Below are 25024 nucleotides of genomic sequence, written 5' to 3' on the forward strand. Positions count from 1 at the left end.
AACGTGGTCAGGTGATTGGGTGTCACTCGTGTCATTCGTCTGTACGCGAGATTTCCACACTCCTAAACATCCCTAAGTCCACTGTTTCCGATGTGACAGTGAAGTGGAAATGTGAAGTGGCATGTACATCACAAAAGCTTACAAGCCGACCTCATCTGTTGACTGACAGATACTGCCGACAGTTGGTGAGGGTCATAATGTGTAAGAGGCAGACATCTATCCAGACCATCACACGCGAATTCCAAACTGCAGCAGGATCCACTGCAAGTACTATTACAGCTAGGTGGGAGGTGAGAAAACTTGGATTTCACAGTCGAGCAGCTGCTCACGAGCCACACATCACGCCGGTAAATTCTAAATGGCACCTCACTCGGTGAAAGGAGCGTAAACATTGGACGATTGAACTGTGGAAAAACATTGTGTGGAGTGACGAATCACAGTACACGGTGTGGTGATTTGATGGCAGGGTGTTGTGGGTATGGCAAATGCCAGCCTGTGTAGTGCCAACAGTAAAATTCAGAGGCGGTGGTGTTACGGTGTGGTCATGTTTTTCATGGAGGGGCTTGCACCCATTGTTGTTTTGTGTGACACTATCACAGCACAGACCTACATTGTTGAACAGCAATTTGGGGATGGCAATTGCAACTTCCAACATGTTTATTGTTGAAATGATAATTAAATAGACACCCTAGCTACAAACAGGCGTTGATATACTTCACTGGGGACATGTTGAAAATGTGTGCCCCGACCGGGACTCGAACCCGGGATCTCCTGCTTACATGGCAGACGCTCTATCCATCTGAGCCACCGCGGGCACAGAGGATAGTGCGTCTGCAGGGACTTATCCCTTGCACGCCCCCCGTGAGATCCACATTCCCAACATGTCCACACCACTACATTTGTAGTGTGCCTAATAGATGTTTGCCCATCATACTCATTACTCGTGGCAGATTAATCTACCAAATCCCGTACGAGTTCGGACATAGCGTGTGCATTCACACAAGAAGGTCAGTGGCCGGGAAGCCATATTTTAACTATATATGACGGTAGTATCTGTTCCCGAAAGAACACATCCCGGGTTCGAGTCCCGGTCGGGGCACACATTTTCAACATGTCCCCAGTGAAGTATATCAACGCCTGTTTGCAGCTAGGGTGTCTATTTAATTATCATTTCATTTCTAGCAAAGCTGCATGGTCATCCACGGTATGTGTTCTTTCGGGAACAGATACTACCGTCATATATATGTTTATTGTTGCTTGCCTCAACTTTGTAGGTCCTTCTTTGATTACAAATTTGTAACATAATTTTAATTGATAGTTGATGGCATGTATGTACTGAGCGAGGTGACACAGTGGTTACCACACTGGACTTGCATTCAGAAGGACAGCGTTTCAAACCCCCATCCAGCCATCCACTTCTAATTTTTCCGGGATTTCTCTAAATCGCTTGAAGTGAGTACCAGAATGGTTCCTTTAAATGATACCAGAATGGTTCCTTTAAAGGATATGGCCGATTTCCTTCCACATTCTCGACACAATTCGAGCTTGTGCTCCATCGCTAACGACCTCTATTTCAATGGGGCGTTAAATCCAATATTCCTTCCTTCTTTTTGAAGGCAGGTAAACTTGATATCGAACAATACTGCTCACTTTCCTCCTGATTTCAGAGCTTCATATTCCTGTTTTGATTGTTTGCAATAAAGGTGTCAAATGTGGGCTCTTCCCATTGTTACAGTTGTGGTACTGTCCTTACTGTTCACATTCAACCCAGCAATTAGCTGCAATTAACCAATGTTCAAAGTGCATGCTTTTTAACACCTCAAACTGAGTTACAGAAATTGAAATTTGAATGATTGAGGAATATAAAAAGGACATAATTGTTCATTGGTTTTTTATTGCTGAGTATAACAGGAGGCAGAGAGTTCATGGAAATTCAAGAGAGACTGATATTGTGGAAAATCACATTTTTTTAAGTAAATAACCAGGATAATGGATAGAAAGAGAAGCAACACTGGACATATGATAGTGATGCGATAGTGGTATGTTTGTTCTTGTGCTCCGTGTACCAGACAGGGATAATTCAGAAAAAATGGAAAAAAAATTGGTATGTAATCTGACTTGATATATCGCTTCACACTCCAAAAGTATCTGCAATTAAATTTTGTTTTACAGTTACAAACCACCAGGTAGTGGCAGCTTGCTGCCAAAATCTGTAGTGCGAAGAAATACCAAAGAGAAAAAGTGACTGAGGTTGAGAATAATTTTATAATTAGCCAAATGGCATATGAAATCTTAGAACTAACTCAGCAATTTGAAATTGATATTAGATATTTTGTTTTGCAGGACTTCGTATTTGTGACGGTGAAGACGGAACCTTCTCAGGAGAGCACAGCAGATACCAGCCTGGATGTGTTTGAGGTGCAGCATAACATGAAATTTCTCTTCCTTTGCTTGTCATATTATTTTCTACAAGATGCTAGATGCTGAAGAGTTGTTCAGTATACGAGGTGCATTCAAGTTCTAAGGCCTCCGATTTTTTTTTCTCCGGACTGGAAAGAGATAGAAACATGCACATTGTTTTAAAATGAAGCTGCGTTCATTGTCAATACATCCCAGAGATGGCAGCACCGTACGGCAGATGGAATTTTACCGCCAGCGGCGAGAGTGAGAACTGTTTTAAATACTTAAAATGGCGACGTTTTCCTTACTTGAACAGCGTGCAATCATTCGTTTTCTGAATTTGCGTCGTGTGAAACCAATTGAAATTCATCGACAGTTGAAGGGGACATGTGGCGATGGAGTTATGGACGTGTCGAAAGTGCATTCGTGGGTGCGACAGTTTAATGAAGGCAGAACATCGTGTGACAACAAACCGAAACAACCTCGGGTTCGCACGAGCCGGTCTGACGACACGATCGAGAAAGTGGAGAGAATTGTTTTGGGGGATCGCCCAATGACTGTTGAACAGATCGCCTCCAGAGTTGGCATTTCTGCGGGTTCTGTGCACACAATCCTGCACGACGACCTGAAAATGCGAAAAGTGTCATCCAGGTGGGTGCCACGAATGCTGACGGACGACCACACGGCTACCCGTGTGGCACGTTGCCAAGCAATGTTGACGCGCAACGACAGCACGAATGGGACTTTCTTGTCGTCGGTTGTGACAATGGATGAGATGTGGATGCCATTTTTCAATCCAGAAACAAAGCGCCAGTCAGTTCAATGGAAGCACACAGATTCACCGCCACCAAAAAATTTCGGGTAACCTCCAGTGCTGAAAAAATGATGGTGTCCATGTTCTGGGACAGCGAGGGCGTAATCCTTACCCATTGCGTTCCAAAGGGCACTACGGTAACAGGTGCATCCTACGAAAATGTTATGAAGAACAAATTCCTTCCTGCACTGCAACAAAAACGTCCGGGAACGGCTGCGCGTGTGCTGTTTCACCGAGACAACGCACCCGCACATCGAGCTAACGTTACGCAACAGTTTCTTCGTGATAACAACTTTGAAGTGATTCCTCGTGCTCCCTACTCACCTGACCTGGCTCCTAGTGACTTTTGGCTTTTTCCAACAATGAAAGACACTCTCCGTGGCCGCACATTCACCAGCTGTGTTGTTACTGCCTCAGCAATTTTCCAGTGGTCAAAACAGACTCCTAAAGAAGCCTTCGCCGCTGCCATGGAATCGTGGCGTCAGCGTTGTGAAAAATGTGTACGTCTGCAGGGCGATTACGTCGAGAAGTAACGCGAGTTTCATCGATTTCGGGTGAGTAGTTAATTTGAAAAAAAATCGGAGGCCTTAGAACTTGAATGCACCTCGTATTGCAGTGTTTATCATTTGCATGCTTGCAGTTACCTAAATTGTGTGAAATACATTTTTATTTATTTGGTCTTACGTGTATATAGCTCAATTGTTAAGCACTGCATTTTACTGAAACGGCATTTTCAACTGTTGCAGGCATCTGCATCAGCAACCAAAGGAGCTGACAGCGCAAAGTAAGCACATTGACATTACTGATATCTGAGAACCAATTTCAAAAAAACTGTATCATAGGCTTTAGGAGGACTATACAATGCTTCGTAACAACAAATTGCCTCCAATAAGCATGACATGACAGCTGTTTACACTAGTTTCGTTTTAATGCAAGATCTTTTAATGTTTTACGTGTACGAACATACGGGCTTCCTGCGTCATCGTAGCTGCACAAGTGCGGTGTCGCCTGTTATCTGCCACTCTCTGGCAGCTGCTGAAACGAACCTATTTCTAACAGGTGACGGGAAAATATTGCGAATGGTGGTTTGAAAAGCGTTACTTTCAAAGTAAATTTCCTTTTATGTAAGATGAACTATATGTGAGAATGTAAGACGAATTTCTTAAATCACAGAGCGTTTGACTCTCATTTAAAAATCGTTTCTTTGGGGACGACCACCTAGAAGAATTTTGTGCCCAGAAGATCAGACATTTACGTCGTTATTAAAAATTTTACTGGCACATTTGTGTTACGTATCTTAAAGTGTAACACACGCAAAAAAGATCAATATTATATGTGGAAGCTTAGCTTCTCTAGCAACTTATTAATCTTAGAGACCAATATTATATGTGAAAGCTTTGCTTTTCTTGTAGCAACAGTATGTATATTAATTTAAACCATTAACTTTTCTTATTTATGTGTTCACGCTACTTAAGTGTGATCTTGCTATTGGCTGACTACATCACTTGTCCTATGCTGTCATCAGCTGGTGAGATCACGTGACAGGAGCCATGACTGGCTTACAAAAGTGCGTCGCAATCTCGATTTCAATGCTTCGGAAAGTAACATGCGGTGTTTGGTTGAATTCGAATTTATACCTTCGTAACACAAAATATGCAGTGTACATGTTGCTGCACATCGAAGATCTTTCCAAAACGTGGTTTTTCCCCCTGAGTTTCATTTTCTAAAGTGCCGGGGAAATTCTACGTCGGTATATAAAACCGTAAACCGTCAAAGGATTGATGTTTTACAGTGCTGAGGAAAAGTATACTGTCACTTAACACGGAAAAAATGTTTTTTTCATCTGGGAGAAAGTGTATTTTCAACTGGGAATCCAGGATTTTTTTTTCCTTGTCTATGTAAACTCGCTGTATACAATTCGTCAGGGCGTATATGCCACGGGAAAATTGGGAAATCCGTGAAAAATCCGGGAATTTGTTCATGTGGGAGAAAACCAGCAAAAATCCGGGAATTTTTTAGAATTCTGAAAATTTTTCATGGCTCTTGTTTTCAGTTAAATTTTTGTAATTCTGACTGGCAAAAATTGATACCTTAACAAAGAATTTTACTGCATCCCACTACTGCAGAATAATACTACAGCAATAAAACATAAACTAGAGGGATAAAACCAATATATAACTTAAGTTGCAAAGGAAACGCACCATTTACAGAAATGAAACGCAGTGCACACGTGTGTGTCAGCCAAAAGCAGAATGCGTCAAAGGCTTTAGGGTGAAGACGACAAACTGCTTCCGATGAGCATGACGTCACAACTGTTCGCATTAGGTTCATTTGAGCAGTTGCCAGTGGGCACACGTGCAATTCAGTCGCTTAAGAGCAGTACCGTCTTCTGCTTCTGGGTACTTGAAGAGTGGCTGTTTAGCTGTATGAGCAGCAACAAGCAATTTCTCCGGCATGCCCAAGCTACCAGATTTGCTCACGCACAGAGCAGTCTGAGTTGTAGCAGTGGGGAGGAGGTAGTCTCCACGTGAGCCGTGTTTCCGTTTACAGCTACCGTGTCAAATGAAAACAAAACTGATTGCTGTGGGCAGGAGCTGTCAAGTGAATTAAAATACAGTCACGTAATTGAGGAAGGCTAAAATATGTTATTAGTTTCAGTATTCTAATTTTATTTTATTTTTTATTTATTTCTGAATTTGTTTGTTTGCCGTCCCTACAACAGTCAGGTTTTGGACATTGTCATAGATTTTAGTTCACATATACAAAGGTTTAGTTAACATACGTATTATGACTATGTAAAACATAGGTCAGTTGAAACTGAGTTTACTACTGCTCCTAGCAACAGAACCTGTAACACAGAGAAGTCCTCCGGTGTGAGGTAGACACTTTGAAACCGTCTATATGGTGGTGTAGGTGAGGGTCCCAGGTATCACACCCTGCAGCCATTCACTCTGGTGGGCCCTTCATAGCGAATGATAGTCAGAAAAAAATTTGGAATTTCTGTGATATTCTACGGCTTGAGAAAGTACAACTTTATACAGAGAGGCATTGAGGTGTTCTGGTTGAGACATTTCTGATGTACAGTAGGTTGTGGGTTCGAATCTTGTCATGTGCTTCAAACTTTCCTTTTTATTTTCAAATCTTTAGTGAGATTACTTTCATAATAATTTTTATTCAGTTAATTGGTTTAAATATAAATATCTAAATTTCTGGTCCATTGTGTAAGTTAATCATTGTATCCGCTATTTCATTTGCTTTTATTTTGTCTGGGGGGAGGGGGGGGAGGACAATTAGAATCTTTGTTCATGTGATTTTAATCATGGTTTTTTTTTATGTATCACAATATTTAAATGTTTGAAAATGCCAATCTGGTGGCTAGAAAGGAAGAAAATAAATAATCTGTTTATATTGGCTGTGCGGTAGTGTCAAAAATTATTTTTTGTTGGGTGGAAATCATCATACAGACATTCATAACAAAGTTCTTGTTGCACTGTGGACAAAGTAATGCAGAGAAAGATTTAAACGAAGACTATTACAAACCAAACAAAGGTTCGAGCGACATGAGGAACAGAAATAATGAATGTATCATGGATGAAAATATTTTATATTTTCATTTTATGAAAAAATGGAAGAAATTATATCAGAGGTAATAAATAAAAATATGAGGATCACTCCAAAAGAAATGCACACTATTTTTTTTAAAAATCCATCCTTTATTCTTCATGTTCGAAAGTTTTACAATGTGTAGATACATCCTTTAGGAACAATATTTTCATTTCTCCACATAATTTCCATCCCTCTCAACTGCCTTACGCCATCTTGGAACCAGTGCCTGTATACCCGCACGGTAAAACTCTGGACCGACCTGTTGGAGCCACTGTTTGGCAGCGACACAAGGAAGTCGTCATCTTCGAACCTTGTTCCACGAAGAGAGTCTTTCAGTATCCCAAAGAGATGATAGTCACATGGAGCCAGGTCAGGACTGTAAGGCGGGTGTTTCAGTGTTGTCCATCCCAGTTTTGTGATCACTTCCACGGTTTTTTGACTGACATGTAGCCGTGCATTGTCGTGCAACAGCAAAACATCATGCTTTTGCCGATGTGGTCGAACACGACTCAGTCGAGCTTGAAGTTTCTTCAGTGTTGTCACATATGCATCAGAATTTATGGTGGTTCCACTTGGCACGGTGTCCACAAGCAAGAGTCCATTGGAATGGAAAAAGACCGTAGCCGTAACTTTTCCAGCAGAAGGTGTGGTTTTGAATTTTTTTTTCTCGGGTGAATTTGCAAGATGCCACTCCACTGATTGCCTCTTCGTCTCTGGTGAAAAATGATGGAGCCATGTTTCATCACCTGCCACAATTCTTCCAAGAAATTCACCTCCACCATTCTCGCACTGTTCCAAAAGTTCGCTGCATACCGTTTTTCTTGTTTCTTTGTGAGCCACTGTCAACATCCTGGGAACCCACCTGGCACAAACCTTTTTTAACATCAACACTTTCAGTATACTGCAAACACTTCCTTCCCCTATCCCAACATAGCGTACCAATTCGTTCACTGTGATGCATCTGTCAGCAGTCACCAATTCGTTAACACTCTGCATACTGTCTGGAGTGTGTGCAATATTCCCGTGCCCGCTTTCGTCACGTACCCTGCTTGCCCACCGACTAACTGTTCTGCAATCGACAGCGGCCTCTCCGTACACGTTTTTCAACCTCTTGTGGATGTTTCCCACTGCCTCGTTTTCACAGCACAGGAATTCTGACAGCACGTTGCTTCTGACGAACGTCAAGTGTAGTAGCCATCTCGAAGATGTGCTGTGACAGCGCCACCCACGGGAACAGGTTGGACTAAGTTTGAAAACAAGTGGGAAGGATGTATCTACACAGTGTAAAACTTTCCCACATGCAGAATGAAAACTGTATTTTTACAAAAATAGTGTGCATTTCGTTTGGAGTGACCCTCATAAGTAAAATCATATGCACAAAGATTTCAAATGACAAAAGAATGGAAGACCAAATAAGAGTAAATGAAATATTTAATATGCTGGATAAAATGACAGGCCAAAGGATTAGAAATTTAAAAAATTATATTCAAAGTAATTGTTGTTATTGTTGTCTTCAGTCCTGACACTGGTTTGATGCAGCTCTCCATGCTGCTCTATCCTGTGCAAGCTTCTTCATCTCCCAGTACTTACTGCAACCTACATCCTTCTGAATCTGCTTAGTGTATTCATCTCTTGGTCTCCCTCTACAATTTTTACCCTCCACGCTGCCCTCCAATGCTAAATTTGTGATCCCTTGATGCCTCATAACATGTCCTACCAACCGTTCCCTTCTTCTTGTCAAGTTGTGCCACAAACTCCTCTTCTCCCCAATTCTGTTCAATACCTCCTCATTAGTTATGTGATCTACCCATCTAATCTTCAGCATTCTTCTGTAGCACCACATTTCGAAAACTTCTATTCTCTTCTTGTCCAAACTAGTTATCGTCCATGTTTCACTTCCATACATGGCTACACTCCATACAAATACTTTCAGAAACGACTTCCTGACATTTAAATCAATACTGGATGTTGACAAATTTCTCTTCTTCAGAAACGCTTTCCTTGCCATTGCCAGTCTACATTTTATATCTTCTCTACTTCGACCATCATCAGTTACTTTGCTCCCCAAATAGCAAAACTCCTTTACTATTTTAAGTGTCTCATTTCCTAATCTAATTCCCTCAGCATCACCCGACTTAATTCGACTACATTCCATTATCCTCGTCTTGCTTTTGTTGATGTTCATCTTATATCCTCATTTCAAGACACTGTCCATTCCGTTCAACTGCTCTTCCAAGTCCTTTGCTGTGTATGACAGAATTACAATGTCATCGGCGAACCTCAAAGTTTTTATTTCTTCTCCACGGACTTTAATACGTACTCCGAATTTTTCTTTTGTTTCCTTTACTGCTTGCTCAATATACAGATTGAATAGCATTGGGGAGAGGCTACAACCCTGTCTCACTCCCTTCCCGATCACTGCTTCCCCTCGACTCTTATAACTGCCATCTGGTTTCTGTACAAATTGTAAATAGCCTTTCGCTCCCTGTATTTTACCCTTGCCACCTTTAGAATTTGAAAGAGAGTATTCCAGTCAACATTGTCAAAAGTTTTCTCTAAGTCTAAAAATGCTAGAAATGTAGGTTTGCCTTTCCTTAATCTATTTTCTAAGATGAGTCGTAGGGTCAGTATTGCCTCACGTGTTCCAACATTTCTGCGGAATCAAAACTGATCTTCGCCGAGGTCAGCTTCTACCAGTTTTTCCATTCATCTGTAAAGAATTTGCATTAGTATTTTGCAGCTATAGTTCGGTAATTTTCACATCTGTCAGCACCTGCTTTCTTTGGGATTGGAATAATTATATTCTTCTTGAAGTCTGTGGGTATTTCGCGTGTCTCCTACATCTTGCTCACCAGATGGTAGAGGTTTGTCAGGACTGGCTCTCCGAAGGCCGTCAGTAGTTCCAATGGAATGTTGTTTACTCCCGGGATCTTGTTTCGACTCAGGTCTTTCAGTGCTCTGTGAAACTCTTCATGCAGTATCGTATCTTCCATTTCATCTTCATCTACATCCTCTTCCATTTCCACAATATTGTCCTCGAGTACATCGCCCTTGTATAGACCCTCTGTATGCTCCTTCCACCTTTCTGCTTTTCCTTCTTTGCTTGAATTAATTGAATAAAAATAATGATCAAAGTCACTTCAATAAAGATTTGAAATAATAATAAAAAAAAAAAAAAAATTAATGCACCTGCCAGTATTCGGACCTACAACCTTCTGTTTGTTAGAAGTTTGCATCTAACCACTATACCATGACACTGGTCTGTGTACCGTCATCATTTTGAAGGCTCTAGAGTATTGTGTGAAATTCTAAATTATTTTCTCATCAGTTAATTGCAAACGAGGGCCCACCAGGGTGAACGGCTGCCGGGCGTGATAGCTGGGACGCTAGTGTACATCACCGTACAGATGGCTTCAAAAAGTCAGTCTCACCCTTCTCACCTGTCCTCTTAAGAAGTAATCACACGAATGAGCACTGGTGGCAGTGTTGCTCTTCAGAGCCCAAATACAAATACCGTACTTACTCAAATCTAAGCCGCACTTTTTTCCCGTTTTTGTAATAAAAAAAACTGCCTGCGGCTTAGAATCGAGTGCAAAGTAAGCAGAAGTTCTGAAAAAAGGTTGGTAGTAGCCGCCACAACTAACTTGTGCCATCAAATATATGTAGCGCTATACAGGCATGCTTTCCAGCCACAAAGATAAATACTGGCGCCAAAACCCCTGTGTCAGTAAGTAAATTAAAATGTAGAAGAATGTAAACATTTGCCATGTATTCTTTCGTGTTTGCTGCTATCTCATTTAAATCCCGTCTGCCTAATAAACTACGAAACTAGAGTGAGACAACAGTAAACGCGGAAGAATATACGCATCGTGTCATGTTTATATTGGTATTATTCATATGCTGATAGTGATACAGTCAGAAATGAACCACAGCAACTGACTAGATTTTTAAATCTCAGATAAATCTAATTTCTGTGCAGAATGCAATGTACTAAAGAGGCGTCTGCAAAGATTTACAAACGGAGAAAAATTTTCGCTAAACTCTCGTCCAGAACTCTCCAAAGAAAGCAGCAGTGTAAGTAACAACAAATAGCAGTGTGAAACTTCGTGGCAGATTAAAACTGTGTGCCCGACCGAGACTCGAACACGGGACCTTTGCCTTTCGCGGGCACGTGCTCTACCATCTGAGCTACCGAAGCACGACTCACGGCCGGTACTCACAGCTTTACTTCTACCAGTATCTCGTCTCCTACCTTCCAAACTTTACAGAAGCTCTCCTGCGAACCTTGCAGAACCGGTCAGGCACACGGTTTTAATCTGCCAGGAAGTTTCATATCAGCGCACACTCCGCTGCAGAGTGAAAATCTCATTCTGGAAACATGCCCCAGGCTGTGGCTAAGCCATGTCTCCGCTATATCTTTTCTTTCAGGAGTGCTAGTTATGCAAGGTTCGCAGGAGAGCTTCTGTAAAGTTTGGAAGGTAGGAGACGAGATACTGGTAGAAGTAAAGCTGTGAGTACCGGCCGTGAGTCGTGCTTCGGTAGCCCAGATGGTAGAGCACTTGCCCGCGAAAGGCAAAGGTCCCGAGTTCGAGTCTTGGTCGGGCACACAGTTTTAATCTGCCAGGAAGTTTCATATCAGCGCACACTCCGCTGCAGAGTGAAATTCTCATTCTGGAAATAGCAGTCTCTTGCCATTGTTGTGCTTATGAGACAATTCCTCTCTTTTTTAATTGTAAGCCGTGGTAGCGCACACAAAAGTGAGCCACGCCGCAAACGGTGACAGGTCGTAAACACTTGTTATCAGAATGCGGCAAACAATGCACGATACAGTACAATAATGCATTTTCAGCGTAGAGTGACATAAATACCTATCAGAAAGAGAACGGCACTTATCAGATCAAAGCAAAATAAGCAATCAATTCAAACCAGACGAAGCACGTGAAAAAGGAAGGGTACCCGTATAAATACGGACGGAGCGCCTGACGCGTAGCAATAGCTACCTGGTAAACCTTAACTGCTAAGCTTATGACTCGAACCAAACTACTGTAGCTGTATCTTCATCCATTCGACCTCAATTGTGTCTCTTGTTACAATGGACCAGTTTTGTTTCGATTTGCAGGTGCGGTCTAAAACTTTTCTCTCCCTTGGAATTTCGAGTCTCAGATTTCAGGTGCGGCTTGGATTCGGAATTTTTTTTTTTTTTCCCCTTGATTTCGAGTCTCATTTTTCAGGTGCGGCTTAGATTTGAGTGCGGCTTAGATTCGAGTAAATACGGTACACGTCAGCAACGTATTTAACTGTGCCGTTTTCAAACTGTCTTCTAGAACGTGTGGCGGAGCAGTTCCACACCTGTCACCGGCTCTACCGTCAGTTACCGGTCGAAAACAAAAATCGATTATCCACAGCCAGGCCAGAAAAATAATATTAAATGTGGCATACTGTTGTGACCTGGAGAAACAGAAGAAGCAGCTGATCTTCCCACTGAACGAGCCGCTGAAGCGAGCCGCCGTCTACACCGGGAGGACTGTGGAGAGCCTGCTGGAGTTGAGGGAGTCTCCTGCGGCGGACGCTGGCGGCAGCTCTCCGACGCCCGTTCCCAACAAGAAGAGGTAAGGGTCGGGAACTGACGAGTCACCGGTTTGACGGTAGTTGCTCGCTATATATAAATTGTATTATAATGTCAGTGATGACAGTGTGAAGTAGGATAGATTGTGTGGCAGTATTGACACTGTCTCAATTACACGGTGTTCAATAGATGTCCGCATTAGGTTTGGTCGTATTAACAATACACGTACAGTAACTCGTTAATAATGAGATGCGATTAAACTGATCAGGTCGTTCCACAACATTGGCATCCAGTCAACTCAAGTAACATCTCACAATCGTTCTCTATCAATTACGTCGTCGAGGGATAATACGGTGATACGGGTTTATACGTCCTGGGAAATCTGGGAAGAACCCAGGAATTGTCACACGAACTATCGATCGTTTCGTAGACCACACGCGTGTGGGCGAATGGCAGCCATCGGTTGCTGATAACACAGAAATCCCGAGCAGTCTGATGGATCGCGTGGAATTGGTGCGTGCAATATGGCTGCCTGGCTGGTTAGCATATGTGTGTGGCAATAATCTCCTTTCTCTATTTATTAAGCACAGTTGTGCATTTCGTTTTGTTTCACTTTCCCCAAATTGAGTTAGAAATTTACATTTGAATTTGGAGTTATCCAGAGACTGTGAACTACTCTGAAAAGTGAAGTGGAAGCTAGAGTTGCCGCCCTCTGATTTTGCAGCGATTTTTGAAGTTTGTGCTGTACAAATAGGATTGATGGGAAGTTCATAGTCATGATACTGTGGGCGCCCTCTCATGATTTTGAGTTATTTATGAAATAATTATGTACATTATCAAAGTTTTTAACTTCTAAACAAAATAACATGCACATGTACTGTAATCTTAAAAGAACATTTTAATTTAAATGTTCGGGGCAAATCTATTATACATTTATACTCAAATCTCTTGTTATTTAATATGAATTGATTCTCTTTCGTACAATTTATAACAACAGTTACGGTAATCAATAGTACTGCTGTGGACAACATCTCTATAAACACATCGAGTAAATTGTGTAAATACTTGTAGTTAAATTAAGGAATTAAGTACTAATAAACATAAAACAAGTTGTATTAACCCACTGGAAGGACATACACAACTCATTTGGTGCCAGGGAAAAGTGTAATGTATTCTGTAAAGTAAGTTACAATTCCCAGCAAAAAAGTTTAATTAATCACAATTCTCATTTATTTTACATTTATATTTTGCAAGTATTCCTGGGGATACAGAAATCAGCTGCAACTGCTGCTAAACGTAGCAGTTCATTTTCCATAGTAGAACTTCTAGACACAGTGATGTTCATAATATTGATTGAAATTGCTCGGAAAATCAATCACGTTTAAGGTTTCAAGAAGAGTGACCAATTACGGGCCATATCGCATTTGAAACAGGTTGTGAGAAATTATTGTGAGTGGTGGTCTGAGAAGCGTTACATTCGAAATAAGAGCATTTGACTCTCATTCAGAGCTCAACAGTTTGAAGACCAGCCACAGAGAAAAATTTTGAACCCCGAATACCAACTATTATTTAAAATTTGACTGGCATATTTGTGTTTGATATATCTTAAAGGGTCCTCCACTTGTGGTCTCGCGATAGTGTTCTCGCTTCCCGAGCACTGGGTTCCGGGTTCGATTCCCGGCTGGGTCAGGGATTTTCCTTGCCTCGAGATGACTGGGTGTTGTTGTGTCGTCTTCGTCATCATCATTCATCCCCATCACGGTCGGAGGAAGGCAACGGCCAAACCACCTCCATTAAGACTTTGCCTAGTCAGTGGTGCGGGTCTCCCGCATCGTTCCCCAATGCTCTGTTAAGCAGCATGGGACTTCATTGATATTAATATATTGATTAAAGGATAACACACACTAAAAAAGACCAGTATCATATGTGAAAGATTAGCTTTTCTTGTAGCTATACTGGATGTATATGAATTTAAACCATAAACTTTCCATATTTCTGTGTTCATGCTATTGACTGACTACATCACATGTCCTGTGCTCTTAATATCTAATGCTAACTGACAGGTGAGGTCACGTGACACGAGCTGTCATTGAATGACAAAAGTGTATCTCAGTCTCGATTCCAGTGCTTTGTAACCTACTGCGTGCTGTATTTACACTTTTCATAATTCGAAAATAGGCAGTGTACGTGCTGTCCTGTATCAAAGATCTTTCCAAAACACGTTGTGTTTTGATGGGTTTCGTTTGTTAGAGTGATATTAAGTTCTAGACTGGTGCATAAAACCTTTACCATTCAAGATATTGATAAGAATAAAGGTGTATTGTCACTTAACTTGGACAAAAAATGTACTTTCACCTCGGGAAAAGTGTGTTTTCGCCTGGGAAAGAAGTAATTTCACCCAGTAAAAAATGTATTTTTAACTGGGAAATGTGGGAAAAATCCAGGAATTTCGTTTTCTTCTCTGCATATATGACCTGTAAGAGTAAGACATTAACTCTTGTTAGATTGTTTAACCCTTTTACTCCCGGATACAATATTTGTCATCTCTTCAGAAAAATTTATAAGTTTGATGGCCATCATTTCTATGGATCAGGGGCATAAACTCTCATATTATTAATGAGCAGTACTTAAGCCAAATCTCATTAAATTAACATAATCTAGATTCAGTGGTTCTTTATAGCTATGGTTCACACAGATGACACACTGTGAGCAAGATCAGTAAAGATCACAGCTGTCCGTGTGTGCGTGCTTGTACGTTGTGTCAGATTGCGTAAATAACATTCTCTTTTAACCCTAATAATATTTTAGGGTACCGTGACTTAACCTTTTATCATAATTCTTAGACAAAATATTCTCATTTTACAAAGATCACTCGTAATACAAATTTTCGGTTGCCATAAGTAGTACTTCAAAGATACGACACATCGTGGTTATTTAATGTAGTCAAAATATCACTCAGTCCTTCCATTTAAATCCTCTTGTTTCAGTTGGACAGTTTAGTACCTTCTTCAAAGGGAATACTTGTAAATGAAATACACAATTAAGGCATACAATTTTTGTATAACAAATCCATTACAGTGTTTTGAAACTGTTGTCTACTATAACAGGAGACCACTTACATTTAAACATTCACATTGACTTTTTGTTTCAGTAACAACATAATTTCATATTTTAATAATAGGCACTATAAACGGCCACAATGATGATGGCTTCTTCTCGCAGTGCACAGCTGTCAGTTGAGTGACAATGAAGTCGAGCTTCTTAGCTCACAGCGCCCACATTTGGAATTTTGTTGCTTTCCGTCTGACCGTGAAACAAACTAACTACACAGTATTTTGTGACAGAAAATACTGTATTGTCTAGCATAACTTAACACGTATTATAATGTGCATGTGATCATCTGTATAAATATCATCACAATTGCTATTCACCACATATAGAAGGTGTTGATTAGCAGACTGGCACATTTAAAATACTACAAAAAGTCCACCCTCAAGCAGGGAGAAATACACTGATGAACCAGTATATTATGACCACAGATCTACTGTCAATATAAACCCCTCCAAGCAATAGCAACATTACCTGGCGAGGAATGACCGATAGTCAAGACACATACATTACATCCTCTTCTTCTTCTTCTTCTTCTTATTATTATTATTATTATTATTATCTTTCCTTTCTCAGATGTTATGTCTGGTTAAAAATGGAAAGTGACACGGACCTTGATCTAGCGTGACTTCCTTTTAACTGTACGGTGTATGTTACATTGCATTTAGGAACTTTCGGGTAATTGAACATGTATCAATAATTACAGATTTCTATATATGTAAAAACAAAGATGATGTGACTTACCGAACGAAAGCGCTGGCAGGTCGATAGACACACAAACAAACACAAACACACACACAACTTCGTCTTTCCCTCTCCTTCCCCTCTTTCCTGATGAGGCAACAATTTGTTGCGAAAGCTTGAATTTTGTGTGTGTGTTTGTGTTTGTTTGTGTGTCTATCGACCTGCCAGCGCTTTCGTTCAGTAAGTCACATCATCTTTGTTTTTACATATATTTTTCCCACGTGGAATGTTTCCCTCTATTATATTAATTACAGATTTCTGTAGTTGTATATATAAGTTTGGATGTTGCTGTATTGCATTGATGTACTGGTGGATATTGTGTGGTATGACTCCTGTAGTTGATAGTATAATTGGTATAATGTCAACTTTATCCTGATGCCACATGCCCTTGACTTCCTCAGCCAGTTGGATGTATTTTTCAATTTTTTCTCCTGTTTTCTTCTGTATATTTGTTGTATTGGGTATGGATATTTCGATTAGTTGTGGTAATATATTCTTTTCATTGGTGAGTATGATGTCAGGTTTGTTATGTGGTGTTGTTTTATATGTTATAATGGTTCTGTTCCAGTACAATTTGTATTCATCGTTCTCCAGTACATTTTGTGGTGCATACTTGTATGTGGGAACGTGTTGTTTTATAAGTTTATGTTGTAAGGCAAGCTGTTGATGTATTATTTTTGCTACATTGTCATGTCTTCTGGGGTATTCTGTATTTGCTAGTATTGTACATCCGCTTGTGATGTGATCTACTGTTTCTATTTGTTGTTTGCAAAGTCTGCATTTATCTGTTGTGGTATTGGGATCTTTAATAATATGCTTGCTGTAATATCTGGTCTTTATTGTTTGATCCTGTATTGCAATCAGGAATTCTTCCATCTCACTATATATATTGCCTTTTCTTAGCCATGTGTCAGATGCGTCTTGATCGATGTGTGGCTGTGTTAGATGATACGGGTGCTTGCCATGTAGTGTTTTCTTTTTCAATTTGCTTTCTTCGTATCTGTTGATGTTGTGTGATCTAAAGGGTTGTAGAAGTGGTTATGAAATTTCAGTGGTTTAGCCGATGTATTTATCTGAGTGATTGCTTTGTGTATTTTGCTAGTTTCTGCTCGTTCTATAAAGAATTTTCTTAAATTGTCTACCTGTCCATATGAAACTCTTTGTCTTTAAATATGTCTGCTTGTGTCTGTATATGTGTGGATGGATATGTGTGTGTGTGCGAGTGTATACCTGTCCTTTTTTCCCCCTAAGGTAAGTCTTTCCGCTTCCGGGATTGGAATGACTCCTTACCCTCTTCCTTAAAACCCATATCCTTTCGTCTTTCCCTCTCCTTCCCTCTTTCCTGATGAGGCAACAGTTTGTTGCGAAAGCTTGAATTTTGTGTGTATGTTTGTGTTCGTTTGTGTGTCTGTCGACCTGCCAGCACTTTCATTTGGTAAGTCACATCATCTTAGTTTTTAGATGTCCATAATGTAGGTTTTTTATGTCGATAAATCCCCTTCCTCCTTCCTTTCTGCTTAATGTGAATCTTTCTGTTGCTGAATGTATGTGATGTATTGTATATTTGTGGCATTGTGATCGCGTAAGTGTATTGAGTGCTTCTAGGTCTGTGTTACTCCATTTCAATACTCCAAATGAGTAGGTCAATATTGGTATAGCATAATTATTTATAGCTTTTGTCTTGTTTCTTGCTGTCAATTCTGTTTTCAGTATTTTTGTTAGTCTTTGTCTATATTTTTCTTTTAGTTCTTCTTTAATATTTGTGTTATCTATTCCTATTTTTTGCCTGTATCCTAGATATTTATAGGCATCTGTTTTTTGCATCGTTTCTATGCAGTCGCTGTGGTTATCCAATAAGTAATATTCTTGTTTAGTGTGTTTTCCCTTGACTATGCTATTTTTCTTACATTTGTCTGTTCCGAAAGCCACATTTATATCATTGCTGAATTATTATTATTATTATTATTTTTATTATTATTATTATTATTATTATTATTCTGTTGGTACTATGCCCAAGGATGGGACTTGGCCTCCGTGATAATTTTCCCCCATTCCTATCTGGACTTCGCTGTAGACCTCCAGTTACGGCAACCGACTCGGGGAGCATCTTCTCCAACCTGATCACTTCATCTGAACCTTGGTCGTCCTCTTGCTCTTCTTCCTCCAGATTCACTGCAGCAGGCTCCCCTGGCAGGATCTGACTCAAGTCATATTACATGTCCAGCCCATTCAATCTACACAACTTTATGAACTTGACCACATCATCCTGCTTATAGCAGTCATAAAGCTCGTCATTCCTTCGCCTTCTCCCACTCCCATTTTCATGCACAGGTCTAAAAATTTTCCTTTTCGTTGTGATCTCAGTCTACTTTCAACCTGCTTTGTTATTGTAGTAGCCACCAGAAAGATCGCGGGAGGCGCACATTGGCACGGCGCGTCACGGGCGGTAGTTGCCGCAAGTAGAGTCCCGTCCACCAGAGGGCATGCGAGAATTCGGACGCGACCTCTGCCGGCGTAACAACAAGAACAACAACAACTCCGGCAGCACGGGCCGTGCCCAGTGAGTTAACATCGGGCATGCCTAGGACACAGTCCCGGTCTACGCTAAATGAAGTACGACGTAACGTGAACAGTGTTACTACACAATTGGCGACGAGTAGGGTCATTCTTTCGCGTGTTGCGTCGTTGTTCCGGTTTCGCAGCTTCTCCACGGCATGGAGGATTTGGTGCGGGTTTTGGTGGCGCAGCAGACGGAGCTCGTGGCCACCACGAAACAAGTGCTTCCGGCATTGCTCTCCACGCCGTCTGCTTCGGCGCAGTTCCCCCCTCCCTTTCCCCCGTATGACGAGACGGTGGAGGATTGGGATGCCTATGAACATCGCCTTCGGCAGCATTTCCAGGCGTTTCATGTTGCCGATGCGGAGGTATGTCGTGCTCTCTTCTTGTCTCGGATATCTCCCTCGCCGTATCAAGTTTTGCGGCAGCTAGCGCCGTTGCAGGAACCCTCGTCCTTGTCTTTTGACGCATTGTGTTCGTTGCTGTCTTCATATTATCGCCGCCGCACGCATGTTGTGGCGGCTAGGGTCGAGTTCTATCAATGCGAGAAACAGCTTCATCAGTCTTACCGGGCGTGGGCCACTACCCCGCACGGTCTTAGTCACAAGTGTCATTTTGTCACGGAGCAGTCGCGAGAGTCGTATGCCCACGTTACGGTACGCGACGTCATTGTTCGTTCGGCCCCTGATAGGGAGGTCCGGCAACGGGCCCTGCAGTTAGAAGACCCTTCCCTCGAGGAAGTCCTGTCCATTGCTCAATCGTACGAAGTCTCTCACGCGGCAGGTCAACAGCTGGAAGCGTGGTGCGACGTCGTGGAGGTTCAGGGCGGCGCGGCCGCATCCACTGTGTCCGGGGTGGACGACGTGCGAGCGGTACAATCCGGCCGTTACAACCACTCCCTCACGGCGCGTAAACAGAATTCCGGCCGCCGGCCCCTGTTGCCGTCCTGTGCGTCGTGCTATATACCTCATGATCGGTCAGAGTGCCCCCGGCGTTGGGCCGTTTGTCGCAAATGTAATAAAAAAGGTCACATTGCTAAAGTTTGCCGCTCAGCCTCGAAAGAATCGAAGGAAGCAAGTACAGAGGACATGGACGTTGACATTCAGGAAATTTCATCAGGCCAGGCTCCCGACACATCGGCATGCAAACTCTTTATCGAGGTGTCGGTTCGGTCGCGCCGGTTACAACTGCAAGTAGATACGGGCGCGGCAGTTTCGTTGTTGAATGCACAAACTTATTCCGACCTTGGGTCGCCACCGTTGGCGCCAGTTTACCGGCGTCTACGCGGTTATGGTAAACAGTTCATTCCCCTACTGGGTCAATTCACTACCGACGTGACGTACAAATCAGTCACTCGGCCTATTACTTTTATTGTTGTCAGTGATGCGAGCTCCGCCAACCTTTTTGGCCTGGATGCCTTTCAAGCTTTCGGTTTTTCTATCGCTGACACCATACAGTTGGTCTCCGAAGATGTTCCCTATCACTCATTGGAATCTTTGATCTCAGACTTTCCAGATATTTTTGAGGAGGGCCTGGGGCGTGTTTCCAATTTTGTAGCTCACTTAACGTTGAAGGCGTCGGCTCGCCTGTGTTTTCTCCGCGCGAAACAGACCCCCTTGGCTCTCCGCCCTCAGGTAAAGGAAGAGCTAGACCGGCTGACAGCCCTAGGGGTCGTTCTTCCCATTTCTTCCAGTGAGTGGGCTTCGCCCCTTGTTATTGTCAAGAAGCCCTCGGGAAACTTACATCTTTGTGGCGATTTCAAGGCCACCATTAATTCCCAATTGGTGGTGGACACCTATCCTTTGCCTCGTGCTGATGAATTGTTCTCCGCCGTGGCGGGAGGCCAATATTTTTCGAAAATCGATCTGTCGGAGGCTTATCATCAGATACCACTTGATGAGGACTCCAAACGGCTGGCGGTCGTCAACACCCCGTTTGGCCTTTACCAATACCAGCGGTTGGCTTTTGGAATATCCAGTGCCCCGGCGATATTCCAGCGTTATCTTGAGCATGTCACTTCGACAATCCCTCATTGTATTAATTACCTGGATGACATAATTGTCACAGGCCGCAGCACGAAGGAACACCTGCACAACCTTCGCACCCTCTTTCTCAAATTCAGGTCTGTGGGCTTGCGTTGCAACCTGCATAAGTCAACCTTCTTCCAACCATCCATTGAGTATGTGGGCTACACCATATCTCGGCACGGCATCCAGCCACTAGGAAGTTTGGTCCGAGGTATCGTCAACCTTCCTCGGCCCACTTCGCTGAAAGAGTTACAAGCTTTTTTAGGCAAGATAGCCTATTACCACCAGTTCATTCCCAGGGCTTCCACTATAGCCCACCCCCTGTACTGCCTTCTGCACAAGGGTGTTCCTTTTGATTGGTCGCCTGCATGCGAGCCAGCGTTCACCTCGTTGAAGGGCCTCCTCACGCCTCCTCACGTCAGCCCCTTGTTGGGCTACTTTTGATCCCCATAAGCCGTTGGTCCTGGCTACAGATGCTTCGCAGTATGGGGTGGGGGCGGTCCTGGCCCATCGCAACACCGATGGTTCCGAGCAACCACTGGCGTTTGCGTCGAAAACGCTTAGTCCCGCGCAGGCCCATTACTCCCAGGTGGAAGAAGAGGCTTTGGCCATTGTCTACGCTGTTTCCAAGTTTCACCCTTTCTTGTACGGCACGAAGTTTCAGTTAATCACTGACCATAAGCCGTTAATATCGTTATTTGGCCCCGCCTCTCAGATTCCGGATAGGACGGCCCACAGACTACAGTGCTGGGCCTTGTTCCTCTCTAAGTACCATTATGACATTCATTTTCGCCCTACAGGACAGCTTGCCAACGCCGACGCTCTTTCCCGTCTTCCGGTGGGCCCGGATCCTATGTTCGATCGAGAGGAGATTGTGTGTTTTCATTTGGATGTGGTGTCCCGCCAAGCAGTTGATGGCTTCCCGATCACTAGTTCTCGAGTCGCCAGGGACACGGCGGCTGACCCGGTTCTCCGGCAAGTAGTTCACCTCATTCAGCAGGGGTGGTCCTCCCGCCCTCCGGGCCGGGCCTCGGACCCTCTTCGTAATTATTTTCTTCTACGAGACCGCCTCTCGGTCTTGGAAGAAGTTCTCCTTCTGGCTACCGATGATACAGCTCCTCGTGTGGTTGTTCCTGCAGGTTTACGAAGGGAGGTCCTCACGTTATTACATGCGGGGCACTGGGGTGTTTCCCGTACTAAAACCTTGGCTCGCAGACATGTGTACTGGCCCGGTATTGACAGAGAAATCGAGCACTTAGTAGTGGCCGCCTGTTTCCAGTGTGCGAGCCAACAAGCATCTCCCAGGGCAGCGTTCTCTTCATGGCCGCCGGCAACCCAAGCATGGGAACGTGTTCACATCGATTTTGCGGGCCCGTTTCTCAATGGCTTTTGGCTCATTGTCATTGATGCTTATTCCCGATTCCCATATGTGGTTCGCTGCTCCTCAACCACTTCAGAAGTTGCAATCCAGGCACTAGCAAAAATCTTTTCTGTGGAAGGTCTGCCAATCACCCTGGTCTCAGACAATGGACCGCAGTTTATTTCGCAGACCTTCCAGGATATTTGTAGGCACTTCGGTATTCGGCACGTTTGCTCTCCCCCCTTCCATCTACAATCGAATGGGGAAGCCGAGCGCATGGTGCGCACATTTAAGACACCGATGAAAAAGTATGTGCACGAATTTCCTGCAGAGGAAGCCTTGACGTTTTTCTTGACGGCATACCGGACCACACCAATGGGCGAACGCAGCCCCGCAAAGCTCCTCCATGGGCGTCAACCTAGGACTCTGCTGCACCTCCTCCGGCCCGGTCCTCGCCAGTCTTCACAAAACGGAGTACCTGGCTTTCCACTGGGTATGTCGGTCTGGGCCCGTGGATTTGGTCGCAATCCACATTGGATACCGGCGGTGGTCCTGTGCCGAAATGGCCGCCGGCTCTATACCTTGCAGGCGGCGGATCGGGTGGTACGTCGTCGCCAAAATCAGCTACGTCCACGTTCGGGCACCCACCCTCCGACCTCTCGGACACCGGCTTCCCCATTGCCGGTACCTGTATTGGTTTCTCAGGGGACGTTACCTCCCCTCCCCGCTGTGACTCTGCTGCCCTGCGATGGTTCTCAGCCTTGGCAGCCTCCAGTAGCTCCAGCACCGGCATCGACATCATTCGAGATGCCCCAGCGAGAGCCGGCCTCCCTAGCAGGCCCGGTTTCTCAAGGGGCTAGTTCACCTGTGGTCGTCCCTTCCCCTTCGTCCCCGCCACTGGGTCTTGCCCCTCCCAAGGTGGAACAGGATCCGGAGTTCGACAGCTTGTCACCCGTTCTGTCCCGAGCTCCAGTTGTGGGACGACGGGGGCCTCTTCGTGTGGGTCACTTCCAGCCGTATTCGAAGGTTCCGGCTCGAGGGTTGGCAGATCCCCTCGACTCCGGCCATCCAATGGATGTGGAGGTCATCGCTCCTGCCCGACGCTCCACCTTCCGATGCAGTGGATCACAGTGGCTTCACCCCCCGAAGGAGGAGGAGTGTAGTAGCCACCAGAAAGATCGCGGGAGGTGCACATTGGCACGGCACGTCACGGGCGGTAGTTGCCGCAAGTAGAGTCCCGTCCACCAGAGGGCACGCGAGAATTCGGACGCGACCTCTGCCGGCGTAACAACAAGAACAACAACAACTCCGGCAGCACGGGCCGTGCCCAGTGAGTTAACATCGGGCATGCCTAGGACACAGTCCCGGTCTACGCTAAGTGAAGTGCGACGTAACGTGAACAGTGTTACTACAGTTATTGTTCGCGACTCTGAACCGTACTCCAGTACTGGGCATATCAGCGTTTTATAGAGTTGGCACTTAGTCTCTCGTGATCGAAACTTGGGCTTAAAATGTTGCAACATTCCAAAATAACATCGATTAGAAGCACTTATGTGGGCCATAATTTCAGTGGAAATGCTGCCATTTGCTTCTATCTTTGTGCCCAGGTAAGTGAAACATTCCAGTTGCTCAGAACTCATTCCATCGAGGGTTACTGTGTTATGCAAAGGTTGAGTTGTACTGTTATACATATACGTGGTGTTTCCTTCATTGCTTTTCAGGCCCATCTTCCTTGCTCTCAGTTTTAGAGCTCAGAAGGCATTTTGTAGATCTCTAAATGTTCTACTCCTTAGGTCCAAATCATCTGCATATCCAAACAGTTGTACGGACTTGTAGATAATACCTCTTATCTGGATACCCATTCACACACCATTTTTTCGAGTGCCAAGTTGAAGAGTAGGCAGGAAAGACCATCCCCTTGTCTTAGCCCAATTTGTGTGGGGAACTGGAATGATAGCCTAGACCGCATTACACCTTACACGGGAGGTGCCTTAGGGTAACCTCTATCGAACGCACCGACCTCTCGGGCACCCAACATTCCCGCATTGCCTCCTAAAGTTTAGCCTAGTTTATTGTGTCATATGCCAATATGAAATCAATCAAAAGACTGTGGACACCAACATTAAATTTGTGGGTTTTTTCTTCTATTTGCCAGAGAGTAAATATCTGGTCTGAATTGACATTGATTGAGGGCATGAAGCTTTACTGTATAGTTAAATGATGATGGTGTCCTCTTGGATAAAATATTCTGGAGGTAAAATAGTCCCCCATTTGGATCTCCAGGCGGGGACTACTCAGGAGGACGTCGTTATCACGAGAAAGAAAACTGGTGTTCTACGGTTCGGAATGTGGAATGTCAGATCGCTTAATCAGGCAGGTAGATTGGAAAATTTAGACATGGAAATGGACAGGTAGTTAGATGTAGTGGAAATTAGTGAAGTTCAGTGGCAGCAGGAACAATACCCGACAGGGTAGCTGTGAGCGCTAACGCACTGCTTCCTGGACTCGGGTTGGCGCGCCAGCCTCGAATCGGATCCGCCCGGTGGATTGACGATGAGAGCCGGTGTGCCAGACAGCCTCGATGTGGTTTTTAATCGGTTTTCCACATCCCACTAGGTGAATACCGTGCTGGTCGCCACGTTCCGCCTCAGTTACACGCGTCACAGACATTTGAAACACATTCGCGCTATTTCACGATTTATACCAGATGCAGACAGTTGGGGTACACTGGTTCCATCCTTGGGGGTACGATGTGGCGGCAGGAAGGGCATCCGGACGCCCCTAAAACTAACCTTGCCAAATCCGTCCTAACCACGCCGACCCTGCGATCGCTGCAGGACTAT

The 25024-nt window shown here is 43.8% G+C and overlaps 1 protein-coding gene and 1 non-coding gene across 2 annotated transcripts in view; one reads left to right on the forward strand and one right to left on the reverse strand.

The window, feature by feature from the left end:
- LOC126212749 (uncharacterized) overlaps window positions 1-25024 on the forward strand; it is a 194605-nt gene that overhangs the window by 126045 nt on the left and 43536 nt on the right. Inside the window, exons 6-8 of the mRNA XM_049940157.1 lie at window positions 2344-2418; window positions 3961-3998; window positions 12145-12429. Of these exons, the coding sequence (XP_049796114.1) occupies window positions 2344-2418; window positions 3961-3998; window positions 12145-12429 (398 nt within the window). The remainder of the gene's footprint in view (window positions 1-2343; window positions 2419-3960; window positions 3999-12144; window positions 12430-25024) is intronic.
- Trnat-ugu (transfer RNA threonine (anticodon UGU)) lies at window positions 741-815 on the reverse strand. The gene has a single exon. It is a non-coding gene; the product is annotated as a tRNA-Thr (tRNA).

This window comes from Schistocerca nitens, chromosome 11 (assembly GCF_023898315.1).
Source record: "Schistocerca nitens isolate TAMUIC-IGC-003100 chromosome 11, iqSchNite1.1, whole genome shotgun sequence".
NCBI lineage: Eukaryota > Metazoa > Arthropoda > Insecta > Orthoptera > Acrididae > Schistocerca > Schistocerca nitens.